Source organism: Melospiza georgiana, chromosome 4 (assembly GCF_028018845.1).
Source record: "Melospiza georgiana isolate bMelGeo1 chromosome 4, bMelGeo1.pri, whole genome shotgun sequence".
In the NCBI taxonomy this organism is placed as follows: domain Eukaryota; kingdom Metazoa; phylum Chordata; class Aves; order Passeriformes; family Passerellidae; genus Melospiza; species Melospiza georgiana.
Genome location: NC_080433.1, coordinates 58,709,661 through 58,728,480, shown reverse-complemented (window position 1 = coordinate 58,728,480; position 18,820 = coordinate 58,709,661). Strand labels below are relative to the sequence as shown.

The 18,820-nt window shown below is 42.4% G+C and overlaps 1 protein-coding gene across 5 annotated transcripts in view; it reads right to left on the bottom strand.

Annotated features, from left to right (window-relative positions):
* The window catches only part of PTPRZ1 (protein tyrosine phosphatase receptor type Z1), a 131,982-nt gene extending 114,020 nt beyond the window's left edge, over window positions 1-17,962 (bottom strand). For all 5 annotated transcript variants that reach the window (XM_058022672.1, XM_058022673.1, XM_058022674.1 and 2 more), the window contains exon 1: window positions 17,777-17,962. In XM_058022672.1, the coding sequence (XP_057878655.1) occupies window positions 17,777-17,834 (58 nt within the window). In that variant the 5' untranslated portion in view covers window positions 17,835-17,962. The remainder of the gene's footprint in view (window positions 1-17,776) is intronic.
* Window positions 17,963-18,820: the final 858 nt, after the last annotated feature.

Genomic DNA, 18,820 nt, shown 5'->3' with positions numbered 1-18,820 from the left:
ACCCCTTCAACAGCTCTTTGAAAACTGGTACTCACAGGAACAGACTAGAAAAGATGGCAAATTGCTGCTTCATCAACTCAACTGCTTTTTATACTAATATAGGACTTTTTCTTCACAGTAACACCCGTTTTCTCTGTCCTCTCAGCTTCTCTTTCTGTAAGTTATTTTATTTCTAAATTCCTTAGAGCAGGGGTCATACTACTGTCCTGTGTTCACATGGTACCTTATGCAATGAAACCCTGGTCACTGACAGGTGCATGTAAATGTTGTCAATACATAAATAATAAATGGTAGCTATTCCCTGATTACACAGCATCTCCACATGTCAGTTTAACCTGAGATCTCATTTTTATTATAAATATCCAACACAAATAAAAGCCCAGTCAAAGGATTCATCTGTGCATGCAATGAAATAAATATATTGCATGCAATGAAATAAATACATAGTGTATTTTAAATGGCTGTATTTCCAATAACCAGTTATAAATTTCCCAAATGTTTGTAAAATGTCTGAAGTGTACTAGTACTGCATCAATAGGCACAGTGCTGACATTTAATCCCTCAGTGGAAAGCTTATGAACAATTAGAGAGAGAGACTTTTCCCCCTCATTCTACTTGGATGTAAATTTATATTCCATTACAATAATATTTGCTCTTTCAAGAAGCAACTTGCAGTATTTTTCACTTAATCAAACAGCCACTAGGGAGGATTTATTATGCAATTAATCATAGTAAGTAAAATTTTTCTTAAGATGCCTCCAATAGGTACTTATTATATGCAGGTAACAGCAGTACAGTAGCTTAAAAAGACCCCATACATCCTTAAAAGCAGTCTTTTTAGAATGCATTTTTATTTTCTTAAAATATTGTTATTTTCTCTCTTCTTCACATTAATAACTGAGTTATTTGAGGAAGAGTAAAAAGTTTACAAGCAAATACCAGACTGTTTTATACCTAAGAACCTGCTTAATTTTAATGATTTCATTAAAGATTGAAAAAGTTAGGAAAATAGTTTGGTGGATGGCATTGCTAAAGCCACAACAAGCATTAGTCAAGCACAGAAGATAGCTCTCTCTCAGAAAACACCACAGCAAAAATGAAGCTTCTAGACTGGAGCTAGTTAGTTTAGTTAGTTTCTCTGCAAATTATTCCTGCTGTTGAACAGAAAACAACAGGCTTTCACACATATTTAACACCTTTTTTAAAAAATCACATTTAAGCACCTGTGACAGAACAAGTGAGATTTTCATTAGGTTCACTTCTAGAGCTGTGTCAGAATGTAGCCTTGTAACTGCATAGGAATTTTAAAAAAATGAACAAGACATGAAAGCAAAAATTCTTCAATTAAGTTTTATCTTCAGACTGTAAGCACATGCAACTGCAGACCTCCTAGGACTTTCACAGTCATTTATGCAACACAGAAATACTGAAATGACTTCAAATTGAGTTTTGGAAGGAGCAACAGCAAATCTTCTTCTGGCTCTCTGCCGTGCCACTGTACTTCACAGTTTGCTGCTGTTCTGTCACCGAATCTCTCCAGTTTAAGTCATGCATTTATTTCCTGCTCTGGAGTGATCAAAGCTTTCCCATGTAAGACAGAACATTATAATTGCCAATTTCAAAGGGTTTTAGGAAATTGCTTCATAGATTTAAAATCATTAGCAACAGACTTAGTGCTCATCTAGTGAGATATCTTCTAAGCCTAACACAAGCATTAATTAATTATAGGTTTGACTAAGCCTTCAAGGTTTGACTGTACTGGGAGCAGCATAACATGCTTCACCTCAGCTGAAAGCCTTGGAGATGCAGGGCTTTAGGGAAACTCAGTGACTCACTGGGGAAATGCATCTGTTGTCTCTATGCCATCTAAAGCACCTGATTTGCTACAAAAAGGAGCACATGCTGTATTTTCTTCCAGGGCACTGCACAGTTGCTCATTCAGCTGCCATACCTGCCTGTGGCAGAAAAACCTCCTGTTATTCCAACAGGGGTGTGCAAATGCCTACGCTTCTTACACGGACTAATGATACAGCTACACACTTTTCTGGGAGAGTTACAATGCACTTTTGTGTCTAACTGGTTCACCTACTGCAACACAAACAAATCAGCACCTGGTCCAAGACCGAAAGATGCAGGGACTTCATGGGTGCAGGGTAAGCAGGTGACTATTCAGAGATACCCAGAAGACCTAGATAAGTACCAGACTGAGCACCTGACCAGGGGATAACAGCAACATTCTTCATCAGGTTTCAAAACTACAGGAGACAATAGAAATCCTGCTGGTTTTACACTGGATAGCAGCTAGATAAGAGACAGCATCTGAAATTCTATGTATCACTACTTTTATGACAGACACAACCCAGCATGGGCCAACTGCTGACCCAAGGCTTTGAACCAAGCTACAGAATGTACTTTCCTGCCCACTGCCCATTGCAGAGCAGCCCTTCCAGCAGTACAGGCTGCCAAATGCACATCTGTGGTGTCCATTCCATAGAGAGATCCCTACTGCAGCCACAGAGTGACAGTGCTGTGGGGGTGTACAGGGGGAGATGGTAGGGAGCCACAGCAGAAGGAAGAGACCAGGGATTTGCTGCTTGGGATTTGCTGCTCACACACAGCAGCAGCTGCTGCTCTGGAGCAGGGCAGCAGGGCTGCAGTGAAGAAGGGAGGGCAAAGATCTAGTCTAGCACCTGGAAATGATGCACTAAACCCCCTTATCCCACCCATTGGACTGCATAGTTAGGCTTTCTCTTTCAAACTTCTCTACAATTCCCACCTTCAGCCTGGTACACATCAGCAGTGTACACATCCCCAGCTGCTGTGCCCTGTCATACTGTGGAGCACATTGCCCTCCACAGCTGTGGTTCAAATCCCAGGATGTGGGAAGTGTTTTGCATTGCCATCTCCCGTTTCTTTGGCAAATACTGTATTATTAGATGATGATGCAAAGTGTCCAGTATCAGCATCATATAGCTGGTTTAGGGGTAGTAAGATCAACAGTTGAGAATTCCATGTATCTAGCCAACTAAACAAGATGTGTCAGCATAATTATTCCCAATATGTGTCCCTGAGAGGCATATCCCAGTTAGTTATTCTTTTCAGTTTGCTATCTACACTGATCTTTATTTTGCCACCCAAGCTTGCATGTCCCAGTAAAGTGCATGCTGGCTGCTGTGAGTCCCAGTCTATGCACACCCAGCATTTTGAGTTCCACTGCAAGATGATGAAACCTCTTTGATTTAATCATACTCAGAGTAGGTTGAATTTCCTGTTTCTTTCAAGTGAACAACAGATTTCAGGGCTACGTGTGTTTTGAAAAGCTCTTGCACATCCAAGGAATTATTTAACTAATGAAGCAAACCATGAAAACCTGTATTACAGTTTTGTTCAAATGCACTCTTTACAATTGTGATAGAACACGTAGATCATATTAGAAAAAGCTGATTACCTCATATTACCTTATTCACCAAAAACAGGACTTGATTTTCTGGTTGCTCCGTATACATTTTCCTGTATTTCACTTGACTACACATAACCTGAAACTATTTCTTTTTCATCACTGTCTTATTGCCTTCAGCAGATTTAGCTGAACCTGTCTTCTTCCATTCAGCAGGGCAATAAGGATATTTTTAATCTGCTCTAAAGTGCACTTGCAATATGTTTTACCATGCTGAATCTCTTTTTCTACAGCAAACATATAGTTGCAAAAGCTAATCAGGTCGTATAAGATTCACTCATATTCCTAACAATAGGGCATATCTGTTCCTGCTGTCATTTTTCACAGAATCACAGAATCCTTAAGGCTGGAAAAGACCTCTAAGCTGATCAAGTCCAGCCATGAAGTCCATCACTTTATCACATCCCCTAGTGCCACCTCCACATGTTTTTTTTCAACACTTCCAGGGACAGTGACTCCACAACTACCCTGGGCAGCCTGTTTCAATGCCTGACCACCCTTTCAGTGAAGAAATTTTTTATAACATCTAATCTAAACCCTGTTTTCACGAGGACAGCCACTGCTCAGATAAATCATTAGAAGATTTTGTGTTACAGTCTTGCCACTCGCACAAAAAGTTTGGAATGTCCCATACAGACAGAGATGACTACTGCCACATGGAAACAATACTTTGTCTGCTGATTCACGCATTACAAATCCCACTGTGGATAGCAAAAACCAGAAAATACTGAAAAATACTCAGATTAAAGGATATCTTTGCATAATCCTTAGGAATTTTTCATGGAGGTATTTTTCACTAATGGATTAAAAGAATAATTTCTAGTTTAAGTATTCCTGAATGAATTGTCTTGAATGTAATACTGTCTTGACACTGGTCAAATACATACATAACTTCTAAACACAGAAATCTTTTCTGTCTCTCATAAAGACATACCAAAAAATAAACCTTTGAAGCTGATTAGGCAACAGTGCAGAGAATAAAACTCAAAGAGAAACAAAATAAGGAATTCACATTTTTAACCAATGTTTGGTTAGTTCTAATACATATTGATTTATGTTTCCTTAATTTTTAACTATACAGAGAAAGCACTAAGCAAAACAGAAATCCCTTTTTCTTCATGCCAAATAAAGGAGGAGGAACAAACAGGGGAAAAGAATTACATCAGGTATGTAAGAATTATGCTTTAAAAGGAGTGCAGAAACCAGTCAAGCAGAACCCTGACAAAGCTGCTGGAGTAATTTTACATGAGTAAACTACCATGTAACTGCCTGTTTCTTTGGCAAAATGTGCATGTAATGAGAAATGGGGCTGACAGAGAGGCCAAACCACTTATACGAGAATATGAGAGGTGGATGTGGAGAGGATTAATGAGCAATGGGCAGATGAGCCTGAGAATACTCTCAGAATTCAGCCAATGCAAAATCTGACACTGAAATAAAACGAACTGAAATCTCCTATGGTTGTATCAGGTGTAGGAGTGAGAACAATGCCAGATCTCCAAGATTTGGCTAATATTTTAATTCTACCTCTAGCCCCTGATGTCACACAACCACATGAGCAATTTCAAAACTTTCCTTTAAAAGAGGTTTCTTACTTTGTACTTCTACAAGTAATCGTATTTAAAATAGCAAATGGTCAACAGCCTCAAAACACAATAATCAAACTCAAAATGTAAATTTTTAAGTCTCATGGTTTTATATTGTATTTATGATATATAGCCTCCTATTTATATTTTTCTTTCTTTTACTGTACGTATTTTGAAATGCTGAGAGGTACTTGAGATGCTAAATGAGCACTCAGTACCTCAGCTTACAAATGTACCAGTCCATCACAAGGAATGACTGGTTTATGTTGTTTTGGTGGGCAGCTGGTTGGCACAGCCAGATGAACTCTGCTTTTTTTTGCACAGTTTGAAACTGTGCTGTGCTGCTCACTGACAGGAACTCCTAGATCATTGACAGGGCTCTCTCCTGCTTCAGGTGCCACGGGCTCTTATAAAAAACCTAGTACTCTACAATTAAAAAGAAAGTAAAAAACACCAGAAAAATAGGTTGGCCTTTTGCTCCCACATTGGAAACATTTTTCAGGATTCCACTATTGTAATCACAGAATCACAGAATCACTAGATTGGAAGACACCTTCAAGCTCATAGAGTCCAACCCATGCCCTAACACCTCAACTAAACCACGGCACTGAGTGCCACATCCAGTCTTTTTTAAAACACATCCAGAGATGGTGAGTCCAGACTCCACCACCTCCCTGGGCAGGCCATTCCAGAACTTTATCACTCTTTCTGTAAATAACTTTTTCCTAATATCCAACCTCTATTTCCCTTGGCACTGCTTGAGACTGTGTCCTCTCATTCTGTCAGTTGCTGCCTGGAGAAAGAGACCAACCCCACCTGGCTACAGCCACCTTTCAGGGAGTTGCAGACAGTGATGAGGTCACCCCTGAGTCTCCTCTTCCCCAGACTAACACCCCCAGCTCCCTCAGTGTTTCCTCACAGGGTTTGTGTTCCCAGCCCCACTCCAGCCTTGTTGCCTCCTCTGGATGTGCTCCAGTGTCTCAATGTCCTTCCCAAAGGAGGGAAGGGGCCAGAACTGGACACAGCACTCGAGGTGCTGCCTCACCAGTGCCGAGTACAGGGGAAGGATGGCCTCCCTGCTCCTGCTGGCCACACCATTCCTGACACAGGCCAGGATGCCCTTGGCCTTCTTGGCCACCTGGGCACACTGCTGGCTCATTTTCAGCTGGCTGTCAACCAGCACCCCCAGGTCCCTTTCTGCCTGGGCACTGTCCAGCCACACCGTCCCCAGCCTATAACATTACAGGGGGTTATTGTGGCCAAAATGCAGGACTTGGCACTTGCACTTATTAAACTTCATCTGCCCATCCATGCAACTGTTCCAGGTCTCTCTGCAGAGCCATTGTACCCTGCAACAGATCAACACACGCTCCCAGCTCAGTGTCATCTGCAAATTTACGATGAAAGACTCAATACCCTCATCCATGTCATCAACAAAAATATTGAACAGAACTGGCCCCAGCACAGACCCCTGAGGGACACCCCTGGTGACTGGCCCCCAGCTGGCTGCAGCACCATTCACCACCACCCTCTGGCCATCCAGCCAGTTCCTAACCCAGTACAGAGTGCTCCTGTCCAAGCCATGGGCTGCAGCTTTTCCAGGAATGTGCTGTGTGAGACAGTGTCAAAGGCCTTGCTGAAGTCCAGACAACATCCACAGCCTTCCCTGCATCCACCGGGTGGGTCACTTGGTCAGAAAAGGAGATCAGGTTGGTCAAACACGACCTACCCCTCCTAAACCCACCATGCTGGCTGTGTCTGACACCCTGGCCATCCTGTAAGTGCTGTGTGATTACACTCAGTATAAACTGTTCCATAACCTTACCCAGTACTGAGGCCAGGCTAATTGGCCTATAATTAACAGGATCCTCCTTCCCACCCTTTTTGTGAATGGGCATCACACCGGCCAGCTTTCAGTCACCTTGAACCTCACCAGTGAGCCATGACTGTTGGTAAATGATGGAGAGTGGCTTAACAAGCTCATCTGCCAGCTCCCTCATCACCCTGGGATGGATCCCATCTGGGCCCATAGATTTATGAACATCCAAGCATCTCAGCAGTTCTCTGCCTGCCTCCTCTTGGATAACAGGGGGACCATTCTGCTCCCTGGCACCATCCACCAACCCAGGAGGACAGCTGTCCTGAGGACAAGCCATCTTCCCACTAAACACTGATGCAAAGAAGGTGTTAAGCACTTCTGCCTTCTCATCTCCAGTTCCCTCCCATCCAGTAGAAAACAAAGGCTGGTCTTACCCTTCCTTTTACCATTAATATATTTATATAAACATTTTTTATTATCCTTTACAAAAGTTTCCAAATTAAGTTCAAACTGAGCTTGAGCCTCTCTGATTTTTTTTCCTACATGCCCTAGGAGTCACCTTAAATACTTCCTGAGAGACCTGACCCTCCTTCCAAAGACAATACACCCTTTTTTTATTCCTAAGTTCCTTTGAAACCTCATTGCCCATCCAGGCTGGACGTTTGCCTCATCAACTCATCTTTCAGCACACAGGGACAGTCTGCTCCTGTGCCCTCAAGATCTCTGTTTTGAAGCATGCCCACCTTTCCTGGACTCCTTTGTTTCTAAGGGCTGCTTACCAAGGAACTCTGAATAAGTCTCCTAAATAGGCCAAAGTCTGCCCTCCAGAAGTCCAATGTAAAAATCTTATTGATCTTCCTCCTGATTTCACTAAATATTGAGAACTCTGTAATTTCATGATCACTATGCCCCAAGTGGTCTCCAACCACAACATCTCCCATCAGCCCATCTCTATTTGTTGTCCCTCCCCTGGTGTGTTCACTCACCAGCTGTAACAAAAAGGTGTCCTCCACACACCCTAAGAACTTCCTGGACTGCCTATTTTTTGCTGCATGAAGTTCCCAGCAGATGTCTGGTAGTTTAAAGTCACCAACAAGAACCAAGGGCTGGTGATCCTGAAACATTCTCCAGCACTCTCCACCTTATGGAATAAGCTGTCCACTTCTTCCTGGTTGGGTGGACGATTACAAACTCCCAGCAGCATGCCAGCCTTGTTGGCCTTCCCCTTAATTCTTACCCATAGGTGCTCCGTCCAGTTGTAATACACATGGCATCAAAATCCCCCTAAATAAAGGGCTACCCCTCCAACTCTTCTCCTTTTCCTGTCTGTCCTGAAGAGCTTGTAGCCATCCAGTGCAGCACAACAGCTATGTGAGTCATCCCACCATATTTCTGTGATGGTGACCATGGCTTCCAGCTCCTCTTGTTTGTCACCCATGCTGCATGCATTGGTATACACGCACCTCAGCTGGGCTACTGATTTCACCCCTAAACCAGGCTTACCACCCTTGGGCTTGCTTCCAGACAGCCCAGCTGCATCTCCTATCCCCTTCAAACCCAGTTTAAAGCCCTCTCAATGAGTTCCACCAGTTTATGAGCTAAAATCCTTCTGCCCTTAACAGAGAGATGGAGCCCATCCAGTTCCAGCAGACCAGGTGCCAAAAAAGTTGCCCCACGATCAAAGAACACAAAAGTCTGCTTATGACACTGATCCTTGAGCCACTTGTTGATAATGTGAGCTGTCCTATTCCTTTCATAGTTTTTCCCTGCCGCCAAAGGGACTGAGCAGAACACTACCTGTGCTCCTGCCCTATCAACCACTTGACCCAGTGCCCTAAAGTCCCTTTTAATTGCCCTGATGCTCCTCTTTTCCATCTCATCACTGCCAGCCTGGAGTTTCAGCAGTGGGCAATAATCAGAGGATTGAATCAGCCCAGGGAGTCTCTTGGTAATATCCCATAACCTGACCCCAGGGAAGCAGCAGACCCTCGACATATGGGGCCCCCTGCTCCTTTCAGAAGGGAGTCACCCACTACAACCACCCTTCTTTTCTTTTTGATGTTAGAGATTGAAGCATAATTGGGAGGCTCACTGGGCAGATAATTTTCTTCTCCATCATCTGGCTGACCCTCTGGATTCAGGAGCTCATATCTATTCTGAAGTGGCACCTGGGTTGGTTTTATCACCTCCAGAGTAGGGACCTGTTTCCAATCCCCTCCATCCACAAGGTGTTCTACTGCCTGACAGTGGGAGGCATGGGAGTCCTCTGACTCCTGGTGGACCTCCCTCAAGGATGGAAGGGCTGAACTCCACCCATCTATTTCTGTTTAAATTTCTCTATTACACCTTAGTCTTTCAGCTTCCTCCCTAAACTCAGCCACCAGTGAAAGGAGATCATTCACCTGTCCACACCTCAGGCAGGCTTCTCCTGCAATGCCCCCTGGTACCACAGACAGGCTCAAACACTCCGCCACAGACAAGGGTCTGGACAGATGGATCCTTTTTGGAGGGTTCTATTTTGTTATGCACATTTTTACAAACTGCAGTTGTTCATCATGTAAAAACCATAACTAACAAAAAATCCAAAACCAACCAACTAACAAAACACAACAAACAACAAAATAAAAACCCCACTAGCAGGAGGAAACCTGCAGACCTGCCTGCCCTGCCTGTGTGAACTGCTTTGCCACACTCCTGTTGGCCCACTCCCATGATTAGGAACCTTTTCTGAGTTTTCAGTATAAATTTTCACATTGCCAGTATACAGTCATTTGGGTTTGTGTTAGTGCCACCCTAAAACTTGTATAGGTGTTCTAAAACCTTCTCTCATTTTTTTAACACAAACTTCAAGTGTGTTAGAAAAAACCCCAAAACCAACAGAAAGTCAGTTTTTCTGCAATATTGCAAGATAGATGAAATGCAAAGGTAGTGATCAAAACTCAAAGCTTTGAAGAAAGAGGTAGGCACAGATCACACAAGACTCTCCCCAAACTCTGTGCAAGTGGCAGGTGCATGGGTTGTGTGGCCAGTGCACCATTTGGAATGGCACATCACAGACAACCAACTGGAGTGCTCCAAGAAGCTGGAAGAAGGCTCTTGGGCCACTCAGGAAGTCCCAGCCTGACATATTTGTTAGAAATCATACTTAGACATGCCTATCAGAATAAAACTTAACAAAAGGTACTGAAAGAACTAACTGGAATACACTTGAAACTAAATGACTTTTCTAAATGACTAGAAATAGATCAAACACAGTTGGTCAGTTTGGGGATGGAGCCAGAAGAAAAATTGCCCAGAGCAGTATTAGGTCCCTTTTATAAAGCCAGCTGTTACTCTGATCATTAGCTATTTAGTCTCAGCAAGCAGATGTTTTTCTTTTTGGGAACTTCTGCTGAAATTATGGAGTTCAGCATATAAAGCAATTGAAGAATCAAGTCTTTTTTAAAATGCTGATTTTAAAGGCTTATTTTTTCCTCAAAATATTTGCTGTAGCTTTCAAAAAGCTTTCTGATTCTTCAGTATATGCTGCCCCTGCAGAACATCACAGATTTATCTTTTTTCGGGATTTTTTTTAAGCTTTGAAAAATGGCATTATTTTTGGAAAAGTGTATTCTGAGGCATTATGATAGAAATCAGTCTAAATCTCAATGAATTCAATAAATCCTTCCATTTTCTTTAGGAAAATATTTCATGTGGTTTGGATAGCTTATTAAAAAAAATCTGTTCTAATTAAGGAACTTAGCATGACAAAAAAAAATTAAATTAGTCATGAATTTTTTGTTACATTCTGTTACAGAATTTACAAAACTCTGACTTTCACTAAGATACATTTGATGTGATTTATTTTTATACAACATTCTTAATTTATGGGATTTTGTTTTTTGAAGACCAATTTTTTGTAACATGATTTAAACACAGTTAAAGTGCTTTTAATGTCTCTTATTTGCCCTTTTGATGTTACCATTTAACCTCTTCTTCCCTGCTTTACTTTTATCCTACCTCAGCAAACAGATAAATGAGGTAGTGAAGATGGATAACTTTTCAAATGTTATCTACTTTATATTTCAGCCTTCAGGTAATCCAATATTTAGCAGAAGTTTTTTGGCAATGAGGACGACAATTCCCAGCCAAATTACTAACAGATATAGTGCTCCTAAAAACTTCAAATGAAATCTCTCACTGGTCAGGTGAGAAGTCCTAGCAGCTTCATATAAAAATATAAGATGCTGAATGCTACCTGCACATTAGGATATTTAATATTTCAATATCACAGAGAAAAATTCAAAGTAACTACATTCTTTACATTTAGTGAAACATAAAGGACAGTAAAAAAACCCAAACATGTCACCTTGTATGTCTAACTGGATGCTGGAAAACTCTAGATAAGGAAATAGTGCTTTTTATATGGCAAGTGGCCATCTAGCCTATTTTTTAGCAGCTGAATCTGAAACTGTGGGGCAATAGTTGTATTCAACAGCCTTGACTTAGAAAAAAATTCAAGTGCAAGATGGCTTTAAGAGAATTACCCATTCCAGGCAATAGCAGCAGGCTCCAGGGCCTTGAAGTTCAGGCTGCTCTGCTGCATTAGGTGCAGTAACAAGCAACTGGCTTGCCCAAGTGGTACCCAGCTGACCAGGACAGCTGATGTAAAATGCTGAATTGCTGAAAAAACATTCAAGCTTTGCTCACCTTTGAGAGGTTAGTCTTTCAAAACTGCAACCTAGAGTTCCCTTCTTTGAATAAGTATCTGGAACTATTAAAGAAACGAGCAAAATCTGATCTTTTTCAGAGCACAACCAGAGAAAAGGCAGGGATAGTGATTTATGCATTGTATCCAGCAAGTAGATAATGAAATACTGAGTAGGAGGAGGCATAAGAACTCATACTTCCTGTCTTGCTGTAGCATCATACTAATTCATAGTCCTTACTTCAGAAGCCTGAAGTGGATGCTTAAGGAACAGTGAGAAAAAGGCAAACTTATATGCTGGAAAATTTTCTTGCAAACTTTCCCAGGTTCCATTTCCAGCTCCAAAAACTCCTGAAATAGATGTGGTTTCCAACTGCTTAGCAACCTTCTTTTAAGATTTTGCCCAGAATCCTCTCAATTTTGGTTTTTTTTTTTTAGTTTAGAAAAATAAACTTAATTGCTTCGTATTACACAAGAAGTATGAAAAGTCTTCTGATTTGACAAAGCCTAATGTTTGGAGACAGAAGACATGGTTCAAATGCCTTTATCTCAGATCAGGCCTGCTCTCTAGACTGTCTGGGTAAAAGGCTTTAGTGACTGACAACATGAGAAGGTGGCACAGCCACCACCTTGTCCTTTGTCCTGAACACAAGTAGCAGCAACGCAGATCAAGACACCTGATTCTGTCAGCAGATATTTAAGGAAGCCTTACTGACTTAAGGTTCAGGAAAGTCACCTGAAAGGACATTTGCATGTAGATCCAATGAAACTTTGGAGTGAAAGAGGTGCTGAGATGCACACAATAAGGTCAGGTAAGGCACATGCAGGAGAGGAACTGTAGCTGCCTGAAAACTTCCTGGAAGCCATCAAGGTACAAGCTGAGTCAGGGAAATTTTTTATTAAATTTTGGGTTGAGACACCTGAGTTCCACAGGCATCCTAGTTCCATTGCCGAGCATTCCTGAGCAGATGTAGGATGGCACTTTCACCATCCTTGTGACTTTCACCACAATAATGAGATCTGAAACTAGCTAACTCAAACAATAGCTCCTGGGGTCTTCAAACAGTAATTAAAAATACTGATTTGTAGGGTGAAATATAACTACTTTCAATGGATGAATGAAAACCAAAGCCACATAGGGGCAATAGCAGTTTTCGAGAGACCTGCCTCATCTAGAATAATCTGACACTCTCACACACTGTCTGCTTTACTTAAAAAGTCTATTATTTCACCTCTATCAGATAGCACCATAATTACCAGGCAGTGATGCAAATAAACCCTCACCTTGTTTCTAAAATTTCCAGTTATTTCCAGTTTAGCCTCACGACTGAATGGACCAACATCAGTAATTTGTATTCAACAAGCAACCTGCACCACACCTTCCTACAAAAGTATTCTGCCGCCAACAGCTCCTCAACAACCTGCAGGAGCCAAGTTTCATTTATAGTCCCAGCCTCTTTGAAATATTTGCTATCTTTCATTTAGTGGATCTTGTTTATTTAATACTGTAAGTCCTTTTCTTCCTGTAGATTCATCTTTCTAATACAGAAGGCTTGACATGTATTCAGAAAGGTAACTTTTGTCTTTATGGGAAAAGAAGCTTACTGAATAGCCAAAGATGTCTTGTACAGGAAAGCCACATAAATGGTGCAAGAAGCTGTGAGAACTGAGCTGTTAAATGGGAGCTAGGGGCTCCGGAACTGCCACAGACTTCCAGGCCCTACGGGGAATACTGAGAAGCACAGCACATTTGAAGAGGAATTGAAATTGTCAGGGAAAGAACAGAATCTGTTCACCCTTAAATTCCTAATTAGAGATCTCATACTGGGAAGTGGCCACTTAAATGATGAGCACTGAATATCTAGGGAATAGCCTTCCTTAAGAAATGGGCAAGTGCCTATTTTCATAAATTAACATCCTAATTTACAATACACATTATAATGATAATATTTTAAGAATAACATCTTAGTTTTATACACACTATTTCATTTCTCTCCAGGAATCCAGATAAAAGGGTAAATTCAGAGAAGAAGTGAGGCCAAATCCAGTTGAAAAAAACTCTCCTTATAAATTGTATTGATTCCATGTTGAAAACTACATAACTATTTTAGGTATGTCCTACAGATGACTAGTGTGCTAAGTAAATATTTGGCTAAACTGACATTAATTTTAAAATGCCATTAATTTTGTCACTTTTCATACCTGCCAAAATTTGACCCTAAAATAAATCCATACTGTATATTTAGATTTTGATACATATAAATAAATCTCTATGGTAAAAAAATGCATAACATATATATGGCCACAACATAGGTGGTTAAAGTAGAAAATAAATCAGTTCTAAAATTCTCAGTTTTTGTTTTAGCTCTTATATGATAGATATGGCAGGATTAAATGTCTCCACAGGAGCTATGTGTCATCATCCATAGGAACATATAATCTTAAGATAAAATGTGCTAAAGCATTTGAAGTAATACACATTAATATTACTGTGATGTAATTCAGTTTTAAGTGTGCCAAATAACTGGTCTACAAAAATATTTCCAAAATAAGACATCAGTGCAAAAAAGAAGGATCTGATCCCACAGTCCTTTAATAGTCTAAGGGCTTACTTAATCCAAACGTGTGGACATGAGAATGAACACCAAGTGTGATTGGATTTGGGAAGCCAAAGGGATGCTCTGCTTCAGAGTGTCATAATTTTTCATAGTGGCCCTCCAGTAAAGAGTGCAGAGAAGTTGCTTTCATGTTGATAGTGAGGTGCTTGCTGCCCGACAGCTTGGAAATATTGCCCTGATGTCAGCTGTGTAAGAAAAATAAGAATATTTAGGGAATTATTACCATCTTTGTGCGTAAAGTCATGGCACAGGGATGTCAGAAACAAACTAAAAATAAGAGAGCTTTTCTAGATAGTGAGAAATTAAAACAGACACAACTAATTAAGCAATTCATAGATTAATGAGCTGCATTTTGAGAGGTAAAACCCTGGCTGAGGCTGGACAGTGACAGCAGTAAGACGCAGATTAGCTAATTCTAGAGATAGTTTTTACTTTATTTGGGGAAATTATCCATACATTTTGCTAAAGAAAGTATGCAATATTTTTAACTCTTGCCTAAATATTTACACTTCTTTTACCCAAATTTAACCACAATTACAGTCTAATTTGTTAAAATATGTTCCTTTTTCTATGAACATTTTCTTGCCTACACAGATTCATAAATAGTCTACTTATTGAAAAGGCTCCAGACATTATTTCCATAGGAACAATGCAACAAAAGGCACAAAAAGGACACACCTCATCGACTTTCAGGTTATATGGAACACATCAGCAAGCCAGGGCAGATTTTCAAAGAGTAGCTTCAGTCTGAGGTACATGCAGGCTGAAGATTACAGATTCATAAATTTCTCATTTAAAATAAAAATGTAAAAAACCAAGTGAATTGTCCATATAGGGTTGTTTCTTTCCCTTTAATCTCAGTAAAAGAAAGAACTTAGTAGGAAATCTCTTACCACACATTGTTTGTGTTCACAAACAATGGCATAGGATTTCTTATGAGCTCTTGTGGCTGAAGAGCATCTCACTCCACAGGTTTCACTGGACTTCACTGAACAGCACTCACTGAGAGAACTCAGCTAATGCCCTGCTCCATAAATAATTACATCAGTACTTGATGTAATCAAGTTCCTTGGCCTCAGTAGCACTGTGAAGGAAGGTGCTGTCCATAACTCAGCAGAGATATTAGAATTAAGCTCCTAAGCATTTCTTCAGTAAGGCAAAGAATGAACTGTCACTGTCTTGTCATTCCCAGAACTTTCTGCCTCCATCTGCTCTAACAGCGAGGCTGACTTGGCTGCCTTGTCTTTTTTGGACGCATATGAGACAGATTTCCCTGATGAATCTCCCGATGTCAACAGCAAATCTCCCAACCAGGTTCCCTGGAAAGAACCACTGATAAAGCTCTGTACCAGACCAGCTAAGGACTCAACAGCATTTTTTGAAACTACAAGCAAATGAGGCTGGGATCTCCATGTTGCCTAGCCTCACACTAATAAGCAGAGGCTCCACAATGCAAAGGCAGATTGCCATGCTCTCCACCACCAATCCATTCACAGAGCCCTGGGTCTCGCTTCTTCTGCATCAGAAATATTTAATGGTAAGAGCCAGTCCCATCCAGCTCTTCTCTCTCACCAAACCCTTGGAACCATACATTGTGGTATGCAATAATTTATTTTATATTTTATGAAAAAAAACATAGCGTATTTGTTACAGAGAGGTAATCCAACAGGAACATATTCAAATGAAATCTGATTAAAGCAATTTAATAGCCTGTTGAGGTTATTCGTTCTTGGAAACAATCATAGTGTTGAACACACTGACAAGTCTAGCTCATCAGTCTTCAGAAGGATGCACCACTGCAACCATATCAATCCATCACATCTAGAAAGGGGGTCCTCTCCAGGTCAGGTTTGAAAACAATAGTACATCTGTCTAGAGAAACAAAAAGTAGCTGCACTTAAATCTTGAGTGTGAGTAGAAAACCTTTTTCCATCCTGTCAGATCTTGTAAATTCATTAATATAACATACATAGGTACAACATTATATTACATAAAACCAGCTTTTTTCTAATAAGATGCTAAATGAAATTATTTAAAACAAATGAACAAAAAAGGTTACAAAATTATGTTTATGTCTTGCATTGCTTCCAGTGTGATAGGATCACCTGAATAGGGAAGTTCTTTCCAAAATTTAATTAAGTTGTTTTACATTATGATGATATTATCATATACTTGATCTGTTCTCAAACATTTTCATATATCTGTAAAAGCACCTGCTAATTTTTTGTGTTTAAACAGACTTGGGAGTACATCTGATTTTAGGAAACAGGTTGTCAATGTAACACATTATTAAAACTTATCAAAAGTTTTATAACAGACCATTCTTTGCCATAGTATAAGAGAATTATTTGAAGTTAGAGAATTGAAGTAAGCACCTTTTTTAGGTGTTATTTTTAGGAATAGGTTAGTTTAAAAGTGACATTAAAATGTTATCAATGCCCTTACGAATATGATATATTTTAACTGAAAATCAGCTACATTCATGACATTTATAGTTAAATCATTCCACAGTATTTTCTGAAGAGGCAAAAATATTCTTCCCATAAAATAAAAAAAGTAGTTTTCCCTAACTAGCAGAACTTGGTACTAAATCAGAAGTGAAACCTAACCCCGATCTTTGTTTATAGAGCTGCATGGTTTCAGAAGCAGCTCCACCTATTGGGTGACAAATGTAGGTTAGTGACTACTTTGTCACCGCAGACCTATTGTAAGGTTGGTTTTGTACACAAGGCTCCCAAGCTCCCAAGTTCCTCATACTTAAATATAAGCAGCCAACTGGTATTTTCTAGTAATCTATTTAATTAGAACCTATAAATTCCAAACGACCATCCATCAGGATACAAACCCGACCACAAAAGCTGTTAGTGTTTATTTGATGAAGCACTTCTAACAGCGTTAAGTGACTCACACTGGTTATAATAACCATCTTATCATGTAACAGGGAACGGCATGATTTTTAGGATGCACTCCAGTTGCATAGGTCTGCACGAGCTGAAAATGAATTTGGTTATGTAAGCAGTCCTACTAACATCTATATATGAATCCATATTCTGTATGCGGGGTCCCACGTGAATGACCGACTCGTATTTTGCACGGTTTAGGGCAACCCCTGACGTTACCCGTTCAGGGAGAACGAGTCATTTTAAAGCGAAATTTTGCACCATGCCCTTCTCTTCGAACAGTTCATGCGAGACCTTAAAGTAACATCTCACATCCCACGTCCCCGGAGATGATCGATATCAGCGCTGCTGGCCATGGATTTTCTCTCTCGCCCTGTCACACCCGGTCCCTCCCCGCGGGTGCCGGACCCCGGCAGGGCTCGGCGGGGCACGCCGGGCAGCCGGGGCAGCGCGGGCTGGCGAGCCCCGCTCGGAGCAGCGCCGGCCGTGCCGTGGGTACCGCGCATCCTCGGCGCCCGGCGGCTGAGGTAAAGGAGCAGGAGAAACGCTCCCAGCCGTGGGGCTGACAGCGTCTTTTCGCGGTGTGGAACAGGCACGGACTGCGCCTGCATATCGGTGTAAAAGGGATCAGAGAGACCAAAACCCACCGGAGCCCGGGGAGAAAAGTTGTTCCGAAGCCCGAAGATGAATTCATGTAGAGATCACTCACCCACTCTGATGATACAGATGAGCTGGATGCAGGCAGCCAAGCTCCCGAGAATGAGCATGTCCAAATCGTCCCTCGTCTCCTTCCGACTGCCTGCCTGCCCGTCCGGCTGTCTCAGCCTCCTGCCCGCCCGCCGGCCTCCGCGGGCTGCTGCGCCTCTCCCTCGCGGGGCTCCGGCTCCGCGCCGCGACCGCGCCCGGCGGCCGCCCCCACGCCGCGGGCGGGATCGGCGGCGCTGGGAGCTGGCGGGGCCGCGGCTCGCTCAGCGCATGGCGGGGCCGCCAGCGGCTGCGGGGGAGCGCGGGCTGTGCGCCGTGCCCGGGCGGCTGCGGGTGCGCGGCTGTCCGCTCGATGTGTCTGTCGCGGCTGTTCGTGTGTCGTGTGGATATGCGTGTGTGTGTGCGTGTGTGTGTGTGTGCGCGCCGGGTATGTGTGTGCGCACGGGGGGCGGAGACCGCGCTCCGCTGGGCGGGCGCGCACGTGTGCGCGCGTGTGCGAGTGTGTGGATATGCGAGTGTGTGTGTGTGTATTGTGTGTGTGAGAGTGTGGATATGTGAGTGTGTGTGAGAGTCTGTATGTGTGTGTGTGTGCGTCTGTGTATGTGAGAGTGTGGATATGTGAGAGTATGTGTATATGTGTGTATATGTTTATGTGCGTGCGCACGTGTGAGAGTGTGTGTGTGAGTGCGTATGTGCGCGTGTGATAGTGTGTGTAGATGTGTGTGTGTGTGTGTGTGTGTGTGTGTGCGCGCTCGTGGGTGGGGGTGTGTGTGCGGGGTGTTGTGCGCGGCGAGTGAGTTGGCGCGCACCCGCGGGCGGGAGGAACAGAACCCTCTCCCCCCTCCGAAAAAGCAGGAGGGAGGGAACGGGGGCCTGGGGACGGAGTGGGGTTCACACGGCCGCGGGCAGAGCGTGGCCCCGGGTCGAGGGCTGGGACGCAGCTCCGGCGCTGGCGGAGGGAGAGCGGCCCCGCGCGGGAGCAGCCCCCAGACAGCGCCAGCCCGCCCTTGCCGTGGGAAGAAAAGTTTATTTCTTTAACAAGATCTTT